This window comes from Perca fluviatilis, chromosome 18 (assembly GCF_010015445.1).
Source record: "Perca fluviatilis chromosome 18, GENO_Pfluv_1.0, whole genome shotgun sequence".
In the NCBI taxonomy this organism is placed as follows: Eukaryota; Metazoa; Chordata; class Actinopteri; order Perciformes; family Percidae; genus Perca; species Perca fluviatilis.
The window spans coordinates 17479239-17505117 of NC_053129.1; the positions used below are offsets into that span (position 1 = coordinate 17479239).

At 40.2% G+C, this 25879-nt stretch overlaps 1 protein-coding gene across 2 annotated transcripts; it reads left to right on the forward strand.

The window, feature by feature from the left end:
- Positions 1 to 959: 959 nt before the first annotated feature.
- hbs1l (HBS1-like translational GTPase) lies at positions 960 to 25636 on the forward strand. Of its 2 annotated transcripts, XM_039781168.1 has the most exons (18): positions 974 to 1320; positions 1989 to 2054; positions 2291 to 2419; positions 2619 to 2870; positions 14632 to 14740; positions 15080 to 15330; positions 16607 to 16772; positions 17498 to 17615; positions 19190 to 19336; positions 19971 to 20045; positions 20200 to 20317; positions 22261 to 22329; positions 22432 to 22536; positions 23112 to 23202; positions 23346 to 23454; positions 23676 to 23776; positions 23941 to 24085; positions 24308 to 25636. In XM_039781168.1, exons 1-18 carry the CDS (start codon positions 1278 to 1280, stop codon positions 24317 to 24319), a joined length of 2106 nt encoding a protein of 701 aa, XP_039637102.1. In that variant the 5' UTR covers positions 974 to 1277; the 3' UTR covers positions 24320 to 25636. The 2 variants fall into 2 exon arrangements, with proteins under 2 accessions (XP_039637103.1, XP_039637102.1); XM_039781169.1 differs by lacking the exons at positions 14632 to 14740; positions 15080 to 15330; positions 16607 to 16772; ... (9 more) ...; positions 23941 to 24085; positions 24308 to 25636 and adding an exon at positions 3746 to 6358 and having other exon boundaries at positions 960 to 1320.
- The last annotated feature ends 243 nt before the right edge of the window (positions 25637 to 25879 follow it).

A 25879-nucleotide genomic window follows, 5' to 3' on the forward strand; every position in this document is an offset into this window, starting at 1 on the left:
TTGGGTGCATGTGTTTGTGCGAGGTGTAGAGTGTGGGATCAGATGGGTTGGCCTCTAACCATAGGGCATAACCTTTGACAAAAAATGGTTTAGACATTCACACCCCAAGATCACAGGTGGGATTGAAAGTTGTACGTGTATTTTGTGCAGGCAAACTCTCTCGTGTTTTTTCAGTGCACTTCTCTTGACCTCTTAAAATCATTTTCTTAAGGTTTTGCAGAGAGGAAAAAAGCTCTTAACCACTTTGTCATGATTCAACTGCGTTATTGTGCTTCCTCTTTTACATTAATAAGACATCATCATTAATATGTATTTTAAGTGTTTCCTCATTTAAAAAAACAAAACAGAATAGTGTTTGACTGTATTTTGGTCCCATGCAAACATATTGACTAAATTATCTCCATAATCATCATCAGGATCACTGGGTTTTCTAAGAAAAGAAAAGAAAAAAATCAGACATTTACCCTTTTACTCCTTCACTTCAGACCCTTGTGACCCTAATCAGTAGATCTACATCCTGTTACACAGGCCTACAGATTAAACTTCCATCTCTTTCTGTAGCTATGCCCCTGAAGATTTATGATAAAATTATCGTTATCTTTGGTCCAAGTTTATTTTCCTCCTAGTCATTCCAATACATGTATTAGTTCCAACTGCAGATAACAAGTTCTACAAACATAACTTGATTGGAAATCAGTTTCTATCTGTCAGACAGAGTGCAAGTAAACCTTTTTTGGGAGATCTGATCCCATGCAGTAATATGTAATAAAAACTAGGCCGCATTGGAGGAACTGCCACAGGAAGTCACTATACAAGACCTTAAAATAAGAAGGCAATTAAGACTAATTTCGTGTTTGATACATTTCTCATGTATGCACATCTGGCATGAGAATCTTTGTACATACTGTTGATGGACTAGTGTTTTTAAATAAAGTAAAAAAAAAAAACTGCAACAGGAAGTTACGTCAGCAAAAAAATCTTGTTTGAAAGCAAGTTTTTATTTTAATGACTAGCTATATTATTTAGCCTGCCCCGAGCTTGCCATCCAGCAAAAGACACAAAAAACTTCGAAATTTGAGACCTTTAAAAAAAAATCTGATTTATTTGATTTATTTCCGAGTCTGCTGAATCAAATCTGACCCAACGTTAACTTAGCTACTGCTGTCATTTCACACTAGCTACTGCAACAGCAATGGCAGTCGGGCAGTGAGACACATGTCAACAGTCTGTGAGCCGAAAAACATTTACGCTGGGGGCGAGAGAAGACACTTAGCAAAATGTCTCGGCACAGAAATGTTCGAGGTTACAACTACGATGAAGGTAGATAACCTTAACTAGCTAGTTGGTAACGGGTTATGCGTTCCTGCAAGGCCGCAAACCGCTAAGATCGTTAGCCGCTAAGCTAAAATTCAATGTTATTTGTCGCTCTAGCAGCTAACACTAGCTAGCTAGTTTAACGTTAGCTGGCAAGATAACGTTGCTGTCGTGTCACCTGGCACCCGGCACAAGATATATTGCACTATAATACTATTATCTACTTATCGACCCAAGTTTTCAGAGTAACGTTAACACTTTATGTGATGTGTCTATAACTTATAATGTAGCTAACGTTATCTAATATTTATGTTTACTAAAGTTAACGACGGCTCACGTTACTAGCTAGCTAGCTTGCTAACTTTCCAGTGTTTTGAAATATGTAAACAATCTTCTAATACAAAGTTGGATATGGTATATAGACATCCTCAATCGTATTCATTTATTAACCCTCCCAAATTCTTAAACCTACAGTGAATTTATTTCAGAAAATTACTTGGCTCACTATTTAATGTTTGTTAACGTTATGCATTCTGTAACGTTAAAGTTGCTGGCAAGGCAAAGTGACAGCTGTAACAAAGGACTCTTTCTCTTTACTACAAATGCGTTACATGTTTGTTTTGTAAAGTAGAGAAATGGAAAAACAATTGAACCTTAATTATATTTTCTTCTAGATTTCGACGATGATGACATTTATGGACATTCTGTAGATGACGACTGCTGTATATCACCAGCAACAGGTTGGTATCAGTGAATGCAATATTTATTATAGGTCAACGAGAATATATGTGTGCCGATACATTAGACAATAATAGACAATATTAAACTATAAGAACTTTGTTTCATATGCTTTTTATTCATGAAGTTTATTTAAATTTTCAATAAAGGATTTATTTAAAATATGCAGCATTAACCAGACATCACATCTCCTAGTTTGTAAGCAGCCAATAAGTAAAGATGTTTGTGGTTTATACAGCAAATCAGTTTATCTACTCTCGTCAAGAGAGGCAAGCACCAAAAGAGGGGCCTTTAGAAGAGGAAGAATATGAAGATGATGTACCCATGTCCCCTACCATCAGCCACAACCTTGACCCTCTTGACCAAGGTAATATTATGAAATCCACACACTGGTATGCAAGTGACAAATAACGGAGATCTTCTGACCTATACCTTTTGATCTTTGTGTTTGAAAATGTGCTAATTAAAAACATTAAGTTGTAAAAGTAGTTTTCTTTGTTTAATCTGTAATTTTTTTGGGTCGCAAATACAATGTCTGTGTTTAAAGTGTGTGTTGTACCTTATAGCCAAGCTGTATTCCTGTCTGGACCATATGCGGACTGTTTTGGGAGATGCAGTGCCAGACTCAATCCTGACCCAGGCAGCCATAAAATGTGGATTCGACCCACAGAAGGCATTGGATGCAGTCCTGTCTGAAGACGCTAAGACAGCCCCAGTTACCAGAAGTACCAATGAAGAGACAGCTTCGGTAGCAAGAGTTAGCCAGGAGAAAGCACCGCTTCCACAAAGAACCAAACAAGCGGCCGTGGTTGAAAAAGGTACGCCTGGAGCGGATCAAATTATGACCAATTTATTGGTCAGGAGTTACATATTAGAGAATGGTTATTGGCGGTATTTGAACATTTTCTCCAGTCATTTGCTAAACAAAGCACAGGATCTGAAAAGGTTTTTATCCAGTATGCAAAATGATTGAGATATTTCACAGTTGGTTCATAAGTGTTTTTTTCTTGCCATGTAGCTACTGATAGATCTAGTTTCCTACTTTCCTCAATAATTAGAAGTAGTTCAGTATAGATGAATAATATTCTCACTTTGATATAATTAGGAATTACACAAAAATATATTTAAGTAGTAGGTTTAAGTGTAATTATGAATATATTTGGCTTTTAGAGTCCAGTCAAGAGCTGAGAACTTACCAGTTAAAAGGACTGTAAATACAAAGAAGGCTGTACTGTAAAGAATGAAAGATAACAGGAATTAAGTAGGTGTAATGGGTTTTGATGTAGGCCACTTGAATTAAAGCATTAATATAAAGCAGGATCAGAGCTTAGTCTTGGTTAAAAAATAAGAACTGGACTGTTGTAGACATAGCTTGGTGGTACTGACCGCATCTAATACTGTATCGTGATATTTTTTACTGAATAACTGTGGGTTCTTCAGAAGATACTTGAACAAAAGATAATTTCGAATCATGTTCATTAGTATTGTGTACATGAAAACTTAACAGCCAGGAGCATATCACTGTTCATTTTTCACACGTGTGCGATGACACATTTTAGTCATGCTAATGTTTAACAGAGTGCCTTCTTTCTGTTCTTCTCCCTCTTGTTTATTGTATGATTCATCTGACTTCTGTTCTGTGGTCCTCCTGTCGCTCCTCTCCGACAACTACAATTGGCTCTTGTAAGGTAAGGAGCCTGCTTGCCCGCTTCTCACACAGACATTACGTCCAATGCACATAAACCCCAGACCGATTTGTGCGAACACAAATACCCACGTGTGCAAACAAGTGCACCAAACTTGCGTGACCTCTTATCGCAACATAAGGTTGACCCTGTGGTTAGCAGCTCTGAAACTCTAAGTTGTATCCATCAAAACAATGGTCCAGGTGTTAGCAGTGGTGCCAGTCTGGCACAGCTCATGTCACAGCATGAGCAGAAGAGTAAGGCGACAGGAGTAGTTAACACAGGGAGAGGTTTGGGTGTTCCCTCAAGTGCTTTCACCATAGGACCTAATTCACCTCCGTCCATCATGTCTAATCAGAATAGTCTTTCATTGGGAACATTGGCATCTTTAAACATGACTTCAGCATCCCACGGCTCAGCTCCCTCGCTCCTTTCAGTTTCACTCCATAGTCTGTCGCTTAATACTCCCAAGATAACAACTGCAAGTTCTTCTCCGGCTGCTCCTCCTGGGTTTGGGAGTCTCAGTTCTGTCCTCTTGAGCAGTCCGCACCCAGTGGGAGTTGGGACTGGAGGCAAAGCCACAATGGCTGATCCTAAGGGAAGCCAGTCATTGGCTGATTTAATCCAGGAACATTCAAACCGCAGCCCGACCATGAGTTCCTCCTTTCCTACTCTCCAAAGCAGCATAACTTCTGTGACGTGTCAGGGGATGGCTGCACAAACACTCTCGCTGTCTAGCCTCACTTCACAGCACCAAAACAGGGATACGCACATTCAATCACAATCACAGAGCACTAAACAACCAGCAAACACACTCTCCTTTTCTAAACCAACCAACAATACTCCTGCATGCCTAGGTGGTACTGTCTCATTGTCTCAGCTAGCCCTGCAACATCAAACCACCAGTTCCTTTACTTCCCCTCAACCCATCAGGGCTGAATCTCCAGCAAATGCACTTAAACAACCACCTGGCAACTCTGAGCTGCTCTCTTTGTCACATTTGGCATCTGAACACAAAGGCAAAACCTCAACCACCTCAAATGGGTCACAGTACTCCCTCACCTCGCTCCTTTCACCAGCTAAACCAGAGAGGGCTGATGCGTTAGCAGAAAGTACTACAGAGGGTGGGACCAAGCGTAAGCTCGACCACAAACCATACAACCAAAACGTCAGGCTACCTAAGCTGAAGCAGGCTATTGATTTGAGTGCACTCATGGCCCAGTCAGACGAAGCAGGCCCTCGTCACTTTGACAACGACCTCCCTTCACCGTCCTCTCCAACTTCAGTTGCCGTGGGGCTGGATGCTTCAGTTTTTGCACAACCATCAGTATTTGCGATTACTTTGTTGATTCAGAGCCACACACCACAGAAGAGGAAAAGGAATATATTGAGGGGAAAAGTAAGAGGTCAGAGGACAGGAAGTGGTTACCAGGCCTTCCTGTGTAAATCACAGCACAAATCCGAAGAGCATCATGTACCACTCTCGCCAATTGTACCATTCCGCTTTGACGCGCCTTCGCCCGACGACATCGTCCGTGCTAATCAGCGAAAAGCTTTCACCAGGTAGAGAAGAGGATAAAAAATAGCACTTAATTCAGCTGCGTCTAGTTGGTGCTGCATTGACTCACTTGGGAGGAGAACCTGAGATCTTTTTGGTGGCCTTTCCTCCACCAACTGAACTAAACTCAAAGAGATGCAGCATTCGATCGTCAGTCTTTTTAACTGAAATAAAATAAACTTTTGGGACCAACAGTACGACAGAATAAGACACTTGCTGTTGATCAGTGCTAAAAATTACTCTTCTAGGAAAAGTATTATTACAGCATTATTTTTTTTATAGAGGCAAGCAAACAAGTCAATGCTGTTTAAGTCCAGCAGGATTACAGTAAGTACTCAGTCTCTCTGGCAGCTTGAAAATAATCGCAGCTTTTAAAGTACTAGTATTTTATTACTACTACTAAACCTACTAGTATTTTATTTTCTCATTTACTGTAACTTATTTTTCTATGCTTGGATGGCCATTTACTTTTTAATTGACACGTTTTGTATGAGAATAAATTAGTTTAATCTTAGCCAGGGAAAATTCAAAATGTATATCTTTCTGCATGACCTCTTTTCTAGTTTTGATCTGCATGAACCCTCAAAAGAGAAAAAGAGGTTGATTTTGTTTGCAGGTGTGCTGCAGCTATTGGAATATGGATCAGTTAACCATTGTTCTGGTTTACTGCTGCCTGTGTTTGAGATCATGGGGTAGGCATTTTGGTTTAGAGGACACCTGGAGATTTTCCCATGAGGGAGCGAGAACAAATGCACGTGCACACACACACACACACACACACACACACTCTTTTAATGTTTGATATTGAAGAACTGAGTTAACTATGAATGCAAGCACTGTGAATAAAGAGTGCACTATGTGACTCAAAATGACTGCCTTCAGACCTGAGGTAAAATGACTTTTGTTTTGCTCTTACAAGCTTTTAATATTACAATGTACAAATGAGTTTGATTTACACTGGGTGTGTCATGACACTCTGCCAGAGGTTAATTTGCCAATTTCGAAATAAAGATTACTACACGTAGGTACCCTGAATGCACCTGTGTCTGGGCGTGTCTCTCTGGTTGTGTCTGGGTGTGCTTTTGTTTGTCAGAGTGTAAAAATTATCTTTTTTTAGGCTTGTTCGATTGACCTTATTCTACATAACCAGTTAAAATGGTGCTCTATTCTGTATTTGGATCTAAAATGTGAGGGGTGGAACGGTTCACAAAATTATCGTTTCATATTGGTTCAGTGCAGTTTGTTTTCTGGCGGTGGGGGGGTGAAGTATTTGAAATACAATGAAAGGATATGGCTGGATTTGTTTTATCAAAAGGAAAAGTGTCAGATGTCATAAGGAAAAAACAACATTAACTGCAACATAACACAAACTGGTCACTGTTTTCAAAACAACACTGATCTGTTGATTTTATTTTTTATAAATTTTATTTTTATCCTCGGCAAGAAAAATACAATTTGTGATTTACTGTGTTGCTCTTTACTCCCCGACTCTCCCCTACTTGCTCTGTCAATGGACACACTGGCGGGATGTCTTCGTAAATGTGCCATCATATTGGTAGTATTGCTGCTAGCATAAGCCAGATGTGTTGTACAGTGCTTGCACCCAATTGCCCCTTTATTCACCACTTTTTTTCCATCATTGTCAGGTAACCCTAAATCCTAATGCTCTTACACGGCACCGAGACGGACTGACAGCTGCACTCGGCAACCTATCCGTGCCAACTACGGTTTCATTTCACTATGGCGCGAGGCTTTTCCCCCAATGACTTTTATTTTAAGTATTTTTTTTTCTTCTGCACAAGTATTTTTGACTGAAATTTTTGAGGCTAAACCGCACCAAACAATACATACCTGTAGATGCCCTGAGCTCTGACTAGCAGACCGAACGGTTTTGATTTTTTTTTTTTTTACTTGAACTCTCCATCCCTAGTAGAGTATGTATGTTTGTTAAGTAGTAATTCTATATTTAAGGATGAACTATTGGCATCGGTGTAATCATATTTAGCATTGGAATTTTCCAAATGAAATGTTTTATTGTTTATTTATGTTTAATACTGCATTATGTATCTGGTGCAGTGTATGTGTTTTTGTTTTTTTTGTAGGTTAGCCCAGTGTTGCTTGAGGCATCTGACATGTTTAGTGCGAGTCATTGGTATTGGTTTGAATGGAGACTCTTTCCCTTAAAGAAATGCATGATTAAGACTTAAGATTATACAAGGACTGGTTCAAGGGTTGGGAGATAATTACATGTACTAACAGCAACAACTGTGAGGAGACCTGTTGTATACGTGGTGTTAACCCTAAAAAGCTACCACCTAATCTTATTACTGTCATCGTCAGTACACTATTGTGTTGCAGTAATGATACAGGAGGAGATGAGGGGTGATGTCAAACTTTTCTTACGGTTTAGTCATTTTCTTGCACTGCCTCATTGTTGTCTTAAATGTTAGGCTGCTCCTTTGAGTGAAGGGGTAAGGTTGTGGCTAGATGTGTGTAAACTTTATACAGGCACAGAGAGCTGAGTAAAGCGAACCCTTAGGGTGTCAAACAGACTGGCGTGCCTGAGGGAAATGCTAGATAATAAAGTGCAGATAATGGTAATAATGACAAGTCAAACATTAGAAGTCAAACACGTTTCTCAGTGTACGTGAAGTCCCGGGAGCATTAGGATGTTTGGACATAATTAGTTGTATTAGGGATGTCGTGGTGTGTTCTGTGAAGATGATGGGTGTCTATATCTTTTCAAGATGTGAAAATCTAGAAATGACTAAGTCTCATTAACTAGTGGGTTTGTCCAGCCACAGTTTAGTCCTTTTTTCTCTTAAGGCGAGCCAGTGTGTGGGTTTGAGCAGGAAGCTGCACTCTTGGAGAAAATGTCACCCCAAGCAAACAGCGGCCGATCATCTAACTCTCTGTGTCTCTTACACACCACCTACGTAGGAAACTCTGATCATGTCTCTCGACTTTCACAGCTTTGTCAAAGGCTTTGACAGATCAAATCATTTAATGTCTTTACAAGCTCTGCAGTTCTGCAAGGCGTACATGTTGCACAAACATAGTGTTGTTGTGATGTGGTGCCAATGCTGGAAAATACCATTTTACTCACAACAAGTGGTCAAAAGAAAGCGGGTGCATTTGGATTGACGTGCCATCGATACTACTGCTTTGTTGTGGTGTGAGATGTTTACAGGAAAAAAGGGCTTAGAGAAGAATAGGATTCTTTGTTTGAATGGAAAAATCTGCAAGAAATATAGACAAGAGTTGACTTCTACAGACGTTTCAGTGTTTCCTCTAGATTTTTTTTCAGCAGCGGTGGGGGGGGTCGAACGTCAAAAAGTACGGGCTTATCTGCTAATGTTAGCTACAGACTGTTACTTTGAAACCATCCAGCAAATAGACGGTACCGTAGGGTGATTTAACGTCACCACTCATTTTACACACAGTTTAACAACAAAACAAAACGCTGAGTGAACATTACTTGCTATATTTTTGGTTGGTTTTCAGCGGTATGCACCCCCACTAACCTGGAAAACAGTTTTAAAACCGTAACGTTAATGCAGCGTGTCGGAGGAATACAGCGTCTCCCGCAGCGGGGCGTCAAAGCCAGAGGGACTGTCACCGCATCGTTCGCCAACATTAGCTTCTTGTCTCATCTGGGGTCTGATAAACGCTAAATTCATCAAAGTCAGTGTCTACAATGCTATTTTCCAATAAACTGTATGTCATATTTCACGGGACCCGCGCGAGTGCAGATTTAATGTTGCGGCTTTCGTCGCTGTTTGTCACTTTGCCTAAGATTGAGTGACAAGTAGTACTCGCCCTGTTTATTTGGTTGCCATGACTTGGCGAGTGATGACGTCCTGTCACTGTTCCAATTGCGCACCCTAAGGGGAGAGAGAGTGGATGACAGTTCGCTTGAGTTCAGTAGAGCTCTGCAGAGTCGTGTAATTACGACTTTATGACTTTTCATGAACAGCTGAAGGAGCGGCAGTGCGCGGTGTACATAGGGGAAACCCTGTTGTGCGTCTGCCCTATTTCTGATACCGTGGCGGCAGAATTTTTTTCTATCAACATAGAGGAAACACTGGGTCATCAAATCCTAAAATATCTTCATAAAGCTATGATGTGACAGTTTGCGGAAGGCATGCACAGTGGCTTTAGAAATCATTTTGGTTCATTTATGATCTACATGTTGTGGAGCCTGACTATAAAAAAAAAAAAAAAAAAAACCTTGCTATGACAGTAATAATGTTTTTGCGCTAATGTATCAGTGGGCGTCGTATCGCGAGAACGTGTCGTACTATCGCGAGACCGTGTTGTACTATCGCGAGAACGTCACACGCGTGTATAAAAAAAAAAAAGGGTTGGGTTTAGGAAAAGAACATTGGAAAAGGCTTTAGTAACAAAAAGATGACAAGAACACGACGGTGACCAACGTCACACGCTTAGGAAAACAATAAACTGTTTGGTTTAAGAAAGAAACATTGGGGAAGGCTTAAAAAAAAAAAAAGGGTTGAAAAACGCCACACGCGAGACGAGATCCCGGCTCTGCTGGGTGAAAGTCTTGTGTTTTACCCATCCGCGGACTTACATCCTTTCACACTACTCCCTATGGCGAAAATTCACACGTAATGTAGGTCAATGGCGGCCGAACAGTGTTGTTAACACGCTAAAAAGCGATTATGCGTCTTGATAACATGCAAAAATGGCATACGAATTGGCGGGTCATTCATACGCCACTTTATGAGATCAGTCTGGTTATTCAGTCATCAGAGTCTCAACTGTGGATGTTCTTGGGTCAGCTTGGTAGGTACCGACCTATATACTATAATTGACATGTTAACAGTTTTGCAGTTGCTTGTCAAGTTGGAAGCTAAGTGTATATGGCGTGTTATCGATACCACTGATTTTCATTCCGATTCCCCTGTGGTAGTCGGCTTGGTCTCTTTCGCACTGTGTCTGAAATCACTCCCTCATTAGCTCTTCCCCACATAAGAAACACTTGTATATTACAACAAGTTATGAGTATTACATTGATATTTAGGACACTTCTGAATCGTCCTCCTCTTGCACCATCAGTTCCACCTGCATTGTTGCACATTGGCAATTTGCACACCTAGCAATGGTAAAGCAATGGGTTTTACATGTTTTACAACGTGTAGGGAAACCATTGTTCACGAATATTTATTGCATTGATTGTTAGCTTAATGAAGACATAATGAACAGTATGCGACGGTCATGTCAACAAACAGAGACTTCATACAGAACAGGAAAACGACTAACTTAATTCACGGCGTGGTAAAAAAAAAAATATCACACAACTCTTCTCCAGTATGTCATGTCATTATTAGGGTGGATGATGATTATAAAATCAACCTCACAGTATGATCACTTTGCTATATATATATATATATATATATATACATACATACATACATACATACATACATACATACATACATACATAAAATCTGAGTGTTTGGACTTTATACCCTGTTTCTTTGGAAACTCCAGATGTCTGTCACACAAAAAAGCCACCACTGGACTATATGACTAAGATAAGTAAGAAAGCTCTGAGTGGAAAGTGGATACACCACAGACTTAAAATATGTTGACTTTTTTTTTTTTGTGTAATTATTTTGTTAAACGATTTAAATCCAAATGTGCATTGACAATATGGTTACCATGCTGAAGGTCAGAGACACATCCTACTGTAGTTATATTTTCTGTCTGTAAACAGTTGGTGAGAGTTCTCAGGTGGTTGGTATATGACTCAAGGTTTACTGTCTGCTGAGTAGGTGGGTGTAGAGGACAAGGAGATGATATTTTTATAGATGTCGTTCTATGAAATGAGTGGTGGTATCCACATTGTGTGTGTGTGTGTGTGTGTGGGGGGGTGTCAGTCATCCTGAAAGGGGTCAGATGGATCCTACTCAGAGCTTTTCTCTCTGCCAGATGGCTCATTTCTGTCATAGTCATTTTCATTCATATCTTCAGCGATTTTTCAAATGTGAATGAAGTTAAACTCTTAGTATTATATATTCATTTAAAGTCAAAAATAGGACACCATGTCCGAGGGAGAGCCAGTATGTAGGTTTTAATTCCAAACAAATACTATGCCAGGTGACTTCACTTCATCTTCTCTGGTGGAAATCACCCTATGTAGGAACTTAAAGCATCAATTGAATCTTCACACTCTTTGCACATTTCACAAATTGTTCCTTTCCCTCAAGATTTTTTTGTAACCAGAGCCAGACAAAACAAAAGTTACTCTGATGCAATATTCAAATGAGTTTGTCCCCCCCGCCCCCCCACACTATCCCCCACAGTAGGCCCATGAAGATTTGAGTCAAGTCAAATGTAATTATTGTCTTTTACAGCCTTTAGCGGCCTCAAGTGGTAGGTAGTCTCATTATGAAACTCTTCCAGAATTCTCATGTTTTATTGTGATGACCATCAAAGCAGTTAATTTGTTTATTAAATTTTTTGGGTATGTATTGTGCTTTTGAAGGTATAGCATCTGACTAAATTTCTCTCCATCTGCCTCTATATCTCTGTCATGGATCTCTCACTCTGTTTCACAACCACCTTGCCCTGTGACACTGTCAGTCACCCCATTACCTGCTCTTTAAACACTTTATTTTACTTTTGCCTGCAAACTTGTGTGTATTTGAACGGGGGGAGGGAGGGTTGATATTTGCATATCCTGGGCGGACTTCTCTTATCCTGTGCTCAGTTGGGCCCCTAGGCCAAGGTGTACAGATGACTCATTCACTCTTTAGTCACTGCATGGGTCCCCTATACCAGATAAATCCTGGATGGGAGGGCACCAACTGTTTACCTAAACAGTGTAAAGAGATCCTGCTCCAAGCCTCAGAACCTGATTGCACTGTGTAGTTGTTCTCAGGCCGCCCTCCTTAATGCTACCCCCAGGCCAACCCAAATTATTATCTGGAAAGTCAGTTGTTTGCAAAGGTATTACAGTTTTGACAGAGCAACATGTCTTCTAGTTAAAAAGTGGTTGTTTATTACTTAAAAACTTGGGAGTTCCGTAGGGTGCGTCGGCCTGTTTCACCCCAGGTTACAAAAAAGAGTGAAGGGAAAAAAAAAACTTCAGGTACTTAATGATTATGGGCTGGTGATGTAGATGCTTAGTTTTTATGTTGTGGTTTGTTTCCAAAATGTACATTAGGTTAGGTGTACTGGTTCGTTTATCTGATCCTAATGACCTTATTGGATTTGATGTGATCTAATGAGATCCTTTGTTTCACAGCTGATGTTCCATTTAGGTAAATTTCAAGCTGGCTGGTGTCCTGTTTGACACAGGTGGTAGAAACCTCAACGTCACTGTAGTAAGGACATGAAAAGCCCCCAGCTGCAGGAAGAACCAAAATTCCCCAGAGTGCTTTCTCCATCTCATGTTGCTGCTTACTGCAGGACAGATAACACAGTGATGATATACAACTGTTGTAGGTTTCTTTTTTGCAATTGTCTGTCTATTACAAATACAGGTAGTTTCAGAACTTTCTGTGTAGAAATACATTTATCCATCGTCATTTTGTATGTGCAGCTAGCATTTTTAATAAGCTAAAACCTTTTTTTAAATGAGAATATCTTTGCCTTGGTTGTCCCCTGCTCCCATCTTTTGAACAAATAGGGATCAGTGTGTGTGAATAAAACATGCATATGCCATTACTTTTATAAAGAAAAAAACCTCATCAGGGTGCAGTGAGCTGCCTCGCTTGTGAATCAGTGTTTCAGAATGAGAGGGACTTTTTCTCTAATGCAAAGCAAGTCATTCAGAGAATGCTTGGTTAGAGAAAGTCCATTAATAATTCAGTTGAATCTCACCGCCTTTTCTCTCATTTTCCCTCAGGGTATTTTTTATGATGAATAAACTGCATGAAGCATACAGGAGCACACACAGGATTAGTATGATTTATCAAATGCATTCTTAACCAAACCTGTTAACTAAAATCTTAACAAGTCTTAAAAGACAAACTTCAAAAGGGAACAAACTCCTGAGCAGTATTGTTCTTGCTTTTCTTTCTTGATGAAAGTCTTAGGACTGAAATGCTGCAATATACTGTAATCCGCGAGGACAGTGTGCGGGAGTATGTCTTGTTTTGATAATAACCAAAAATATAAAAGGAAAGTGACATTTTATGACCAATATCACTTTTTGAAGTTGTAACAAATAAACACTGAACATTTGTTTGTTTGTTGTGGATTTCTAAATGCAATTTTTTTTTTTTTTTTTTTTTTTTTTTTTTTTTTTTTTTTTTTTTTTTTTTTTTTTTTGTTTGAATCGTTTTTTTTTTTTTTTTTTTTTTTTTTTTTTTTTTTTTTTTTTTTTTTTTTTTTTTTTTTTTTTTTTTTTTTTTTTTTTTTTTTTTTTTTTTTTTTTTTTTTTTTTTTTTTTTTTTTTTTTTTTTTGTTGTGTGTGGGGGTGGAGAGGGAGGAACGGCGCCACTTCTGAAATTAACCCTCTCTGAACCAGGATGTCACTGCCACACACATGCACACAGACGCACTCAGGGTGTAGTAGGCTTGGCTGTGCAGCCCAGTCTAAATGAATCAGTAGCAGGTTGATATGACTGGGAGTGGTGGCCATTTGGGACTGGGATGACAAAGCAATGACCTGAACATGTCTCACTGCTGCAGAATATGAACCATTCAGCTAGATTGAGGCTCAGAGTGCAACTGATAGCATCACATGCTCACACTTAACAATATATACTTTCAATTCCAGTAAGGCACACCGCTATGACCAAGGAAATAGTCATAAAGAGTACATTGTAGTAATATCCTCTGGATTTCCTAACATAGTAGTGGCACAATGTTACCATTTATTTTATGTTACTATTTTGCTGATGCAGTCAGCGTTTCAACCAATTGCATTCACTGATAAATTATTTACTATTCTGATGTCAAGACGACTTTATTCCCAGACTTTTACACTGTCAACTACTAAGAGGTGTGTGTGTGTGTGTGTGTGTGTGTGTGTGTGTGTGTGTGTGTGTGTGTGTGTGTGTGTGTGTGTGTGTGTGTGTGTGTGTGTGTGTGTGTGTGTGTGTGTGTGTGTGTGTATAAACTTTTACACCTATATGATCTTTACGCAATACTTGTCTTGACTGAGGGTCAAGTTTCTGGAAAATCTGGTGGGAGAAACCTTTTACTGTTTGCCAGTGAGCCATTTCTCACACATTGAAGGTCACTTCTATCGGAAAAAAAAATGCTGTATGTTCCTCATGTCATAGATATTGGCCACAGTGAGTCATGATTGCCTTTGTTTGTGAGCAAGTGAACTGATTTTCCCCCCTCTGTTCCCTGTAGCTAAAATAAGAGATGTGTCTCACAATAAACTGGACTCTGAAGTGGTACCCAAAGTGGCCCGTATGACAGTCTCTGGCAAGAAGCAGACCATGGGCTTTGATGTTCCCAGGTACTTAACACACATCTGCACACAAATGCACATCGTTCCTATGAAATGCCACAAATCATTTACGCTATGGTGAAATGTTTTCCTTTTTGTGACATTGGTAATCATTTAACCTTTGGCAAAATAGTAATTTTTATATGAAATGAAAAGTAGTTATGCCTGTAAATTGGGATTAGCTGTGAACCTCAGTGGTGAGTGATCACCCTAGTCTAGATAAACCTTTGTTGTTTAGGAATGCATCAGTGCTATGATTTTGGAAGTTGTATACTTGCTTGATTATCATATGTTGCAGAGAAGGGTTATGTTTCATCGTGATTAAACTCGTCCACATTCTCTCCTCAGCACAGGGGAGAATGGCATTGTCACGGCTTCGGTACGCCGTGGTGGCAGCCCTGAAAACGCCACCGCAACCCCTCCCTCAGAGGCCACGCCCAAGCGCCCTGAGACTCCAGCTAAAGGGTCCAATGGAGACGAGCCCTCTACAGTTCCCACCCCAGGCCGCTCCTCTGGAAAGGCTCGGCAGTCGATCAATATCAAAGCTGAATTGGAGAAGAGGCAGGGGGGCAAACCTCTGTTAAATTTGGTTGTTATAGGTAGGAAGAAAATACATAAAACTACACATAACTTCAAATTTTACCATAGCACATTAAGGAGCAGGGCAGGGCTAGGGAGCAACACCAATAACAAAGGAAACAAAAGTCAATTATGCACAAAATATGATGCTCACTTCCATCCTTGTATAACATTTCTGACTTGCTTACCATCAGTGCACATTTAATCTACAGTTAAATACACAGAAGTGCTGCTTGAGTTATTAAGTGATATGCAGTACTACTGTAACATTAGTGACTGTTTTTGATGCAATAAAAACTAAAGCTGAAGGAACTTTATATATTTGGAAATACAGTAGCACATTTTTGGGGATAAGGTCTCGAAATAGTCTTCCCTGCAGGAACATTTCTTCAACCATTTCCCTTCTTTCAAAATCTAGTCCTCCCAGAAGGCCACACATTGCATACATAGCTGCTGTTTGAAGAAAAAACAAATGTACACGTTTTGTCTCTCATAAAGACTCTGCCATTTTCTTTTTGATTTTACTGGGCAGTCACTTTTATTTTGGATAAGCATTCATTTCACGTTCATCATTACATAGTATCAGTAGCACTGCAAGTAGATTCACATAGCACTGTGCACACTTAAAAAAACATTTCTAGTAGGTTTGATATCCATTTTACAGCCTGGCTGTTCCTGGTGTTTTATAACATTGGCTTTCATTATTCACAATTGAACATGGCTAGCCTTCACTTTAGATTTTACAAAGAAAAAAAAAAAAGGAATAAAAGGAGAGCTGTTGATGCGATAAAATGATATAAATGAGCAGTCACTTTTAATCTTCAGTCTGCCTTTTTAGTGCACAAGTCTAAGTTTAATAGTGGTAAATGAGTCGAACTGCAGACCTGTGCAGTTGCTTAATCATGTTTTCTCATTCTCAGTTACACCAGAAAAGGTGACTTGGTAGTTTCAGAAGTGCAGATGATTCTAGTTTCCCACAGGCTGTGAAACCTTTCGTTTCACCACGGCCCTCTTCCTCCCCCCTCTCACCCTCGATCCTTGTTCCCATTTCAGTGCACCTCCCTCCACTTGAGCAATGCTGCTTCTTTCCTTCTCCCATCTGTGGCTTCCCTTTGCAATATCTTAAATCTTCTCTTCCCCTATCTTATCACTCTTGTTACATTCATCCTCTGTCCTCACACATCCCTCCCTGGTGTCCTCTACCACTCCCCACCCTCTGAGCTCCTTTATCTCTTTCTGTTTCTCTCTCTTTTCATCTTTAACTCCTCAGCATTATTGCGTTATTCTTCTCTGCAGGTCATGTGGACGCGGGTAAAAGCACACTGATGGGCCACCTGCTTTATCTGCTGGGCAACGTCAACAAGCGCACCATGCACAAGTATGAGCAGGAATCGAAGAAGGCGGGAAAGGCCTCCTTCGCCTATGCTTGGGTCCTAGATGAAACTGGCGAGGAGAGGGACAGGTACTTTTTGAGGGTGAAGCTACACCCAAACAGATACATATACATGGACAGGACACCTCTCTATTGTCCCCCTCCACATTGAGGTCAGGATTGGTTACAGATGGACAGGGGCACTTGATGCTTACCAAACAGCAGCCTCTTCCTGCTCTCTGCTTTGGTTGATAACAAGCAAATCTTGAGAGCCAAACATTTTGTCCCATTACTGGTGCAAATGATTGTAACTTGACACAATATTGTCCTGGATGGGATCACGCAAAAATGGCCTGTTTATGAGAAGGACCAAATCTTTCCTACATTAGTTGGGATGCATTTTGCTGATGAATAGCATTTCCTTTAACAACGACAATATGTTTAGAAAATATGCCCTTGTTTGCCGTCTCTGTTGTTGTTACCAGAGTGAAACGGAAGCGAAATATGTGAGAAACAGAAAGTGACTTGGGTGGGAATCCATATTCACTTATCAGTAACTTCTGAAGTGAATGCGAAATACTTAAAACATCTGACTGAGAGCCTCGCCCACTAGGACACGTCTCCCTTGAACTGAAATTGACAACTTACCTAATAAGGCAGTCCTGTTGCTCAGCATCTCACCATCAACATCCATCCATTGTTTTATTTACAGCATTTTCACAGTTGAAGTTCTACAAAAACGAGTGTACACATTACAGATGCATTTTTTTCATTTATGAAAAAGAAATCCCGTCATTTCTTTGTGTTTGCTCCAGAGGTGTGACGATGGATGTGGGCATGACCAAGTTTGAGACAAACTCTAAGGTGGTGACCCTGATGGATGCACCAGGACACAAAGACTTCATCCCCAACATGATCACAGGAGCTGCACAGGTATACCCAGTATTTAATCAGCCTGCACAACGCATATAAACCAACACAGTGAATGAGAGATCTCCATGTGTTAGAGTATAGACCTGCTGTTGTTGCTGTAAGAGGAACAGTCAATGAGTGATAGAAATTGGACCCAGTGTGTATCTTTCTTTTCTTTTTTTTACTTATTTAAGTGTTACAATAACCTGAGAAGAGGAGGCTACAGATGAGTTAGAAAAAGATATACAAATAAATCCATTAGAAAGCTTCATGTATGTACAATACTTAAGACCTGTGTGCATATATGCAGCAGTTATCCCAATTTTCCTGAGCAAAGTGGCTCAGGTGTGTGTGTGTGTGTGTGTGTGTGTGTGTGTGTGTGTGTGTGTGTGTGTGTGTGTGTGTGTGTGTGTGTGTGTGTGTGTGTGTGTGTGTGTGTGTGTGTGTGTGTGTGTATATATATACACATATATATACACACACACACACACACACCATGTATATAAGAGGTGAATAATGAATATAATGTAGTATAGGAGAGGACGATACGGATGAATCGTATCGATGAATGAATAAAAAAAAAATTAATACAAATGATACAAATTTAAAAAAGAAAAACGAAATTTTTGTGCCTCCCATGAGTAGTACACAAGATATTAACATCTTCCAGTACAGCTGAATATATCAGTAAACTAAATTTAACCCTTGAAGATGATTTTAAAATTAAGCCTCACAGTGAAACTAACCATCTCTCTGACTTAACGAACCTCCGCTCGATTTAAAATAGTTCCTTTCCCTTCTATGGTATACCCTCGGCTTGCCACACCCGTCAGCATGATTTGAAATAACTTATCGTGGTTTTGGGTGTTAGTGTCACAAGGTGTTTTTGCAGGCATGGGTGTGCTTGTCTGTCTCTGTTTTGAGGCACTCCTGTAATTTCTCTTTTTACAATATGACTGTCCTCACGTTCAGCCTCATGTAGTGACTAAGGGGTTTCTGCTGCAAGCAGAGGAAGCTGTCAGTCACATCCTCTCAGCCTGTAATTATCTCCATAAAAGTGTTGATTAATTTAAAAAGAGAACCAGTATTTCTACATTACTGTTTGTATGATGTATTTGACTGTATTAAGCTTTTTACAAGTTAAAATATTTGCCATCGAAGATGAGCAACAACAGCTCACCTGTCTCCATCTAGATCGTTGAGCACATGTTTAAAATGGGTAAAATTTGTACTTTGTAGAAAAACTCATACGTTTTAAATGCATTATTGTTCCAACATCTCATCTATTCATCATCGTGGCTTTAAGCCTAAATTAGTTACTTTATGTCCCTGTATTAGCCTTTGTGCATAAGACATTACCTTTTCTAATTTGATGGTTTAATGCGGCTAGAAATGCTTTCTAACATTACAGACATTCCACTCTTAAGTCTCACAAAAGCTGTCTCATTTTACATTTATCCTATGTGTTAAAACATCAGAATTCAGCTGTTGAATTACCTACCGAATTGAGTTTGTGTTTGATTTTAACGGCCACATCTGCCTCAGCACAACCAGATGCATGTGGGTCTTATCTTTCCCCTTGGTTGTCTCTCCAGGCCGACGTGGCGGTGCTGGTGGTGGACGCCAGCCGAGGAGAGTTTGAGGCAGGCTTCGAGGCGGGCGGTCAGACCAGAGAGCATGCCCTGTTGGTGCGTTCGCTTGGTGTCACTCAGCTGGCTGTAGCTGTCAACAAGATGGACCAGGTCAGACCCAGCTACACATTACTGACACAAAGTGGGGAGGCGTTAGGGACTTACAACATGGGTGATTGATTTGACCGTTAACACACTTTTAATGCAATCTGTTTCTTTTAGAAAAAAAGATACTTTTTTGGTGAAAATTGGGTTAAAAATTAGCCTCATTAAACACACTTCAGATAGAAAAAACAATCAAGCAGCAGAATGTATATTTTCTGTAATAATATGTAAGCTGCTATATGTGCAGTTTACATATTTTGGTCTCAATCCAACCTAGAATCTTTTTCTGAAAGTGCAAGACTTAACACATCTAAATGTTGGTCAGGAGAGAAGAAGGCCTTAGGGAAGTGTGTGTGTGTGTGTGTGTGTGTGTGTGTGTGTGTGTGTGTGTGTGTGTGTGTGTGTGTGTGTGTGTGTGTGTGTGTGTGTGTGTGTGTGTGTGTGTGTGTGTGTGTGTGTGTGTGTGTGTGTGTGTGTGTGTGTGTGTGTGTGTGTGTGTGTGTGTGCGCGCGCGCGCGCCTTTTGTGTTTTTGTTTCCTTTTAATCACTGGCATGTTGCTGAAACATTTCCATTTCAAAGCCGCGCTGAAGGGGAAACTTTCTGTCTTTTGTATATTTCCTTTGTGTATGTACAAATCAGGTAAACTGGCAACAAGAGCGTTTCCAAGACATCATTACCAAACTTGGCCATTTTCTCAAGCAGGCAGGATTCAAGGTACGTTTGCACCAAGTCAAGAGACATCTTTACATATTAGGATGTTAAACTCTTTATCAGCATTGCTATAATAACTAATTTAAATATATTTGGCTGAGGAATAGTATTTCCTAGCTCTTCTTTTATTTGATCCAGTGTTTAAATGTTTTTCCAGGAGTCTGATGTTTTCTACATCCCCAGCAGCGGTCTGTCAGGAGAGAACCTCACCACCAGGAGTACAGTGTCACAACTTATCTCTTGGTACTCTGGTCCCAGCCTGCTGGAGCAGATTGGTAATGCACACTAGCATGCTGCAAGCTGCCCAAAGTGTTTACTGCTTTTTGACACTTAGACTTAGCCTGGTCCTACCGTCGGCTTAGCATCGCTAGCATTCGCATTAGCCAACTCCTTCACCACTAACGGAGCGAGCTGGAAAATCAAACGTTTCCCGAACCCCGTAGGGGAGGAGGGCCACAACATCATGGCCACCAACAAAACTCAGCAAAGATTTTTCTTGCTCGGGTTTTAACTTCTGGATATTCGGCAGCGTTGGCACAACGGACCGAATGGCTTCGCTCGCATCTTTCTCTGCCGACCTTAGGGAACTACAACTCAAACTAGCGCACGACCTCAACGTCATCGTTCTCAGCCACTCCCTTTGTTCGCTGATTGGCCGGAGAAAACCCGCGAATATACCGCAAACCCACACGACGTACTGAAGGAAAATGAAAATTGAGTGGAAGTATGTAGGAGGGCGGAGCCGAGGCTAACTTATACTAGGGATGTTGGGGGAATTGATACAGCGTAGTATTGCAATATTTTCTGTGGCAATACTGTATCGATACACAGATTATTTACAGAGTATTGATCTATTATTATATATGTGTTGGTCAGTTTGTCTGCTGGACAATCCCATTTTGCAGCAAGTTGAACAGAGATGATTCAACAGAGAAATGTATCTTTTTAGGTTACACCGATGTTGACAAAAGTTTCCTTTTTGGGACATCATTTGAAATTTTTTTTTTTAGATAAATTGTTTATTTTTTAGCACCCTTTATCATCCAGACATGCAGAACAAATTCCACAATATGTGCCAGGTAATGTCAAGTGGTGCGTAGAACAGATAAATACAAATTGAACAAGAACAAAAACCCTCTCCCACCCTCTGCGGTCTCAAGGAAAACAAAAGAAAGAAAGAAAGAAAGAAAGAAAGAAAGAAACTCACACCTTGCCTAGTCACTCTCCTCTAGTTCTTGTGGCGATGAGGTCATTAGGTCTGATATTTGTGCTGCTGTGCTTTTCCATAGGTTGATAGTTGATGACTTGGCTTTGTTAATCCTTGCTGTAGAGAGCTCAAGCATAACTATGTCTAGAAAATTGGGAAAAATTTGAAGTTGAAAAAAAGCCCCTAACTTAGACCCAGGTCTCTCTGAGGAAAAGTTGATTGAACTGTATTAAATGCCCATATGTAGTAATCTAGACTTGTATCCAATATTAATAAGCTTTTACCGTTAAAAAAATAAATAAAATCAACTAATGGAATGAAATCATACTTTAATCAAACCGTTACTGTCTGGCCAAGAAATAGCACTCTGCTAGCAAGTGATCACCTTGACTTCATTCAGTTGAGAGGATTCCAGTGGTGACATGTTTGCACGGAGTCTGATAAATCCTTCATAATTCACTTCTTTGCTGTCCATTGATATGCTCAATATGTTCCTGTCATATTTTTTTCTAAGAAAAACAAAAATGCACTGCTTCCCCGTTTGAAGCTCAAAGCTGCATCTAACATACTGTGCGTCCGAGTCTAGAAGGTGATTACGCTGCTGGATTGGTTTGAAACGTTCCTACAAATGTTTTGGCACTTTTTTTTTCGCTTTTTGGAAACATTGTGACTGTGAATGTTTGATACTCAAAGCACAAATTTTGAGTGGAATATTAACTTGAAAATGACTCACCGCAGCACTGATTGACTCATGGATAAAAAGGAAGGAAATAATGTATAGTTTCTTTAACGTTTTCAATATGGATTTCACAGGACATTTCATGAAAGTGCTGATCGTCTGAACTTATGGCCGTAACCGCACAAAAGTGTTATTCATCTAGTACCAGCGAAAATGATTCATCACCACTGGTCTCCAGACTTCTCGTAATATTTTTCTAGACGTTCTGCTTCTCATTGTTTTCTTCCTCTTTTTTTTTTTTTTCTTCTGTTTTTTCCCCCTCTCTTCTAAAGACGCCTTCAAAGCACCCCAGCGATCCGTAGACAAACCGTTCAGACTGTGTGTCTCCGATGTGTTCAAAGGTAAAGTCACTGACGCAGATTAACAGTGTGTGTGATTTTGTTCATGTCCCTTTTCATTTCTCCTATTCTAAATTAAAGCTGATGTTGTATTTCTTTCCCCAGACCAGGGTTCAGGCTTCTGTGTTACAGGGAAGATCGAGGCTGGTTACATTCAGACCGGAGAGAGAATACTGGCTATGCCTCCCAATGAAACCTGCACTGTCAAAGGTACGCACTTTGTGTGTGTCTTTACTGCCAGCCTGGCATGGTGGCTTACTTTGGTACTTCCCTTACATTTTCATGTAGTCCTACATAGCATTTTCTTCATAGATGGCAATGAGAAAAAGCACACGAGAGGCGAACAAAGGCTCACCGAGGCTCTGTTATCTGCAGTAGCAGAGCATGACGCCTGTATCACAGACAGCTGCTAATATGCTGACAAGGAGGCCACTACACAGGTGGAAATACCTAAAAAAGAAAAGAAAAAGAGAAAGAACTAACTTAACTTATTGTCAGCATCTAACAGCAAAAGAAAATACACATGTACGTGCAATTCATTAAACACTTGAAATGAACTAAGGATACTGGATCATACATTAAGATACTTTCTCAGGCAGGATTCTCCACTAAGCTGTGCTGACATTAATAACTAGTTTCTTTTCTTCTTTGAGTAAATAGCACTTTCGGCTTCAACAAAACTGCATCTGAGCGTGCCTTTTTGTGCATCTCTGAATGTGAGTGGTGATAAACGCTGCCATCCTGTGGCAGCTGGGTGACTTCCACTCTGTCTGTGTGTACTGCAGGTATTACTCTACACGATGAAGCTCTGGACTGGGCTGCAGCAGGAGACCATGTCAGCCTGACAGTCACCGGCATGGACATCATCAAGATCAAGTAAACAAAATGTTACCACTGTTTATTTAATATAAGCATGAAGGTCTGTTTTGCTGTCAACACATTTACTCATGGTGTCTGTTATCTATATGTTTAGACTGCCACATTTGGCTACATATTTAGTGATAACTGCTTCCTTCCAGTGTGGGCTGTGTGTTCTGTGATCCAAAGGAGCCTATTCGAGTCTGTACTCGATTCAGAGCCCGAATCCTTCTCTTCAATATCGAGGTTCCCATAACAAAAGGCTTCCCAGTAAGTGCAAGCAAACACCGTTGCACAACAGTTTATGCTAGCATGTGTACTGGATGTACATTCTTACATCTCTGTTTCATTCTATGTGTGTGTTTGTTCATTGTGTGTGTGTGTGTGTGTGTGTGTGTGTGTGTGTGTGTGTGTGTGTGTGTGTGTGTGTGTGTGTGTGTGTGTGTGTGTGTGTGTGTGTGTGTGTGTGTGTGTGTGTGTGCGCGCGGTAGGTCTTGCTGCATTACCACACAGTCAGTGAGCCGGCCACCATTAGGAAACTGATCAGCGTTTTACACAAGAGCAGCGGCGAGGTCCTCAAGAAGAAACCAAAGTGAGTGTGCATTCTATTATCAGTCCATTATTTCATATTACCAATATACAGTACACGTAAGGATTTTCCTTACTGAAACGATAAACCGAGTCACTGTCGAAGGTGCTTCATATTACTTTCTACTTTATTAAATATTTCATGTCCTTACTTCCTGTCCTATTAAGGTGCTTGAGTAAAGGCATGAATGCCATCGTGGAGATCCAGACCCAGAGGCCGGTGTCATTAGAGCTGTACAAGGACTTCAAGGAGCTGGGCCGCTTCATGCTCAGATATGTCGGCTCCACCATTGCTGCAGGGGTTGTCACTGAGGTAGAGTGCAACTAACTTTAGGATATAGTCAAAAACAACATATAGATTGTGTGTTATTGCAAGAAAGCGGGTTGATGTTTTTTAACTACTAGTGCATACTTCTACGCTATATATCTTTTTATATATCAGTATTTGGGTCTTTTAAGAAGTTATTCATTAATAGTTTTCTCTCTTTGGTAAAGTGTCCTGAGTCAGTTTCCTTTTGATGTTTCCTCACGGCAGATCAAAGAATGAAGAGCCTTTCCATCGACACCGAGCCAGTCAGACCTTACTCTGGAGACTGCATGCAGCCAGAGACAAAGTGCAATTCCTCTAGAGATTCCCCTTATGGACTCAGAGTGTCACATTCATCCAGCGACGTCTCCCATCTAGGGTCAACACTAACTGCACAGTTACAACGTGGCATGATGCTGAGCAGCCTCCTCCGGCAAACAGGAGCATTACCCAGCGCCCCTCCTCCACTTCAAATTTTCCCACCGTCTGACCATTTGTTTTTTAGTACAACCTCTGTGCTCTAAATTCACTGTTTGATCAAGCCAAAACAATAATATAATCCAACTCTGAAAGTCAATCTTACCACACTGAAATTTTAACAGTGATTAATGTCAATTTACTTTCCCTGAAGAAGCCATGGCTGATCATTTATCTTGACTTGAAAGAACCCTGGTGTAGCAACCAGTGCAGATAGTTTAACTGGAGCTGTTGACAAATCAGCTGTGGTGTAAGCATGACATTTGCTTTCTGGTGTATGGAGTCCACGTTTTTTCTGTTAAGATGAGGAATAACATCACAGCTTCACAGTATAATAAGGCTCTCCTAATCAAAACCGCTGACATGAAATAACTAATTTTAAATGACAGAAATGACGAATGAGATGTAATAACATGCGGGAGTTGAAAGCAACATTTATTATTTTTACCATGAGCATGGAGACACTCTAACCAAGGTAGTTTGTAAAACAAAAAGGGAAACTTTCAAATGTTCCTCTCTGGATAAAGAGACATCACTCTCATTTATGTCAAACAAAAGTTACTTGAAATGCTTTAACAGTAAAGCACCAACGTGCTTTTTGAAGTGCTCATCTGTGTTTTTTTTTTTTCTATCAAAGACTCAGCGAGGAGGAGGAGGGTTGAAGGAGCTGTGTTTCTATTTTCTCCATGTGTTGGTGAAGGTAATGTGAAGGAAGACGATGCAAAATGAACTTGACATCAGTAATCTGTGGTTTGAGTTTTGATTTCAGCAGTTTGAAGAGTCTCCTTTTTAATCCAACTCATAAAAAGAATTCTCTAAATCCTTGTGACAGGTTTCTGGAGTACAACCTGTGAAAAATAGCATCATTAAAAACCTGGGGTTTTCTACGTCTCAAAACATATGTAAAAGTAGGTAGGAAGTGAAAATGTATTGGTGATTATTTCCCGTCAAGGTTTGACAGTGACACAGATGGGGTTGTTCCTGCTGGAGTGGAAAGCACCCTAAAAGACACAACTCACTGTCACTGTATAGAAGCAACAACACTCAAAGTAAACTTGTTTGCAGTCGTCGTTTTACAAACTTTTTCGCAATTGTTGAGATGGTGGAAAGACAGAGATACGAGCAAAGTATACGTGTTTAAGTGTTGTAAGAAAGACAGGAAACATCAGAGATCATAAGTGAATCAACAGTGACTAGTCAATGGAACGATTAAAAAGAAAAACACATTCTGCCTTCATTTTAGCAGCCAATCAAAGATGCTTTTCTGCTTTTCAATTAGGAAAAAAAAAGATATCTAGATGTGTTTGAGCAGTCTGTAAAAAA

Excerpts from the sequence above, each read along its gene's own strand:
- hbs1l (XM_039781168.1), top strand. The coding sequence starts at position 1,278 with ATGTCTCGGCACAGAAATGTTCGAGGTTACAACTACGATGAAG. Across the intron at positions 20,318-22,260 it reads CAGCCTGCTGGAGCAGATTG|ACGCCTTCAAAGCACCCCAG; the intron begins GTAATGCACACT and ends TCTCTTCTAAAG. Across the intron at positions 23,455-23,675 it reads CCATAACAAAAGGCTTCCCA|GTCTTGCTGCATTACCACAC; the intron begins GTAAGTGCAAGC and ends TGCGCGCGGTAG.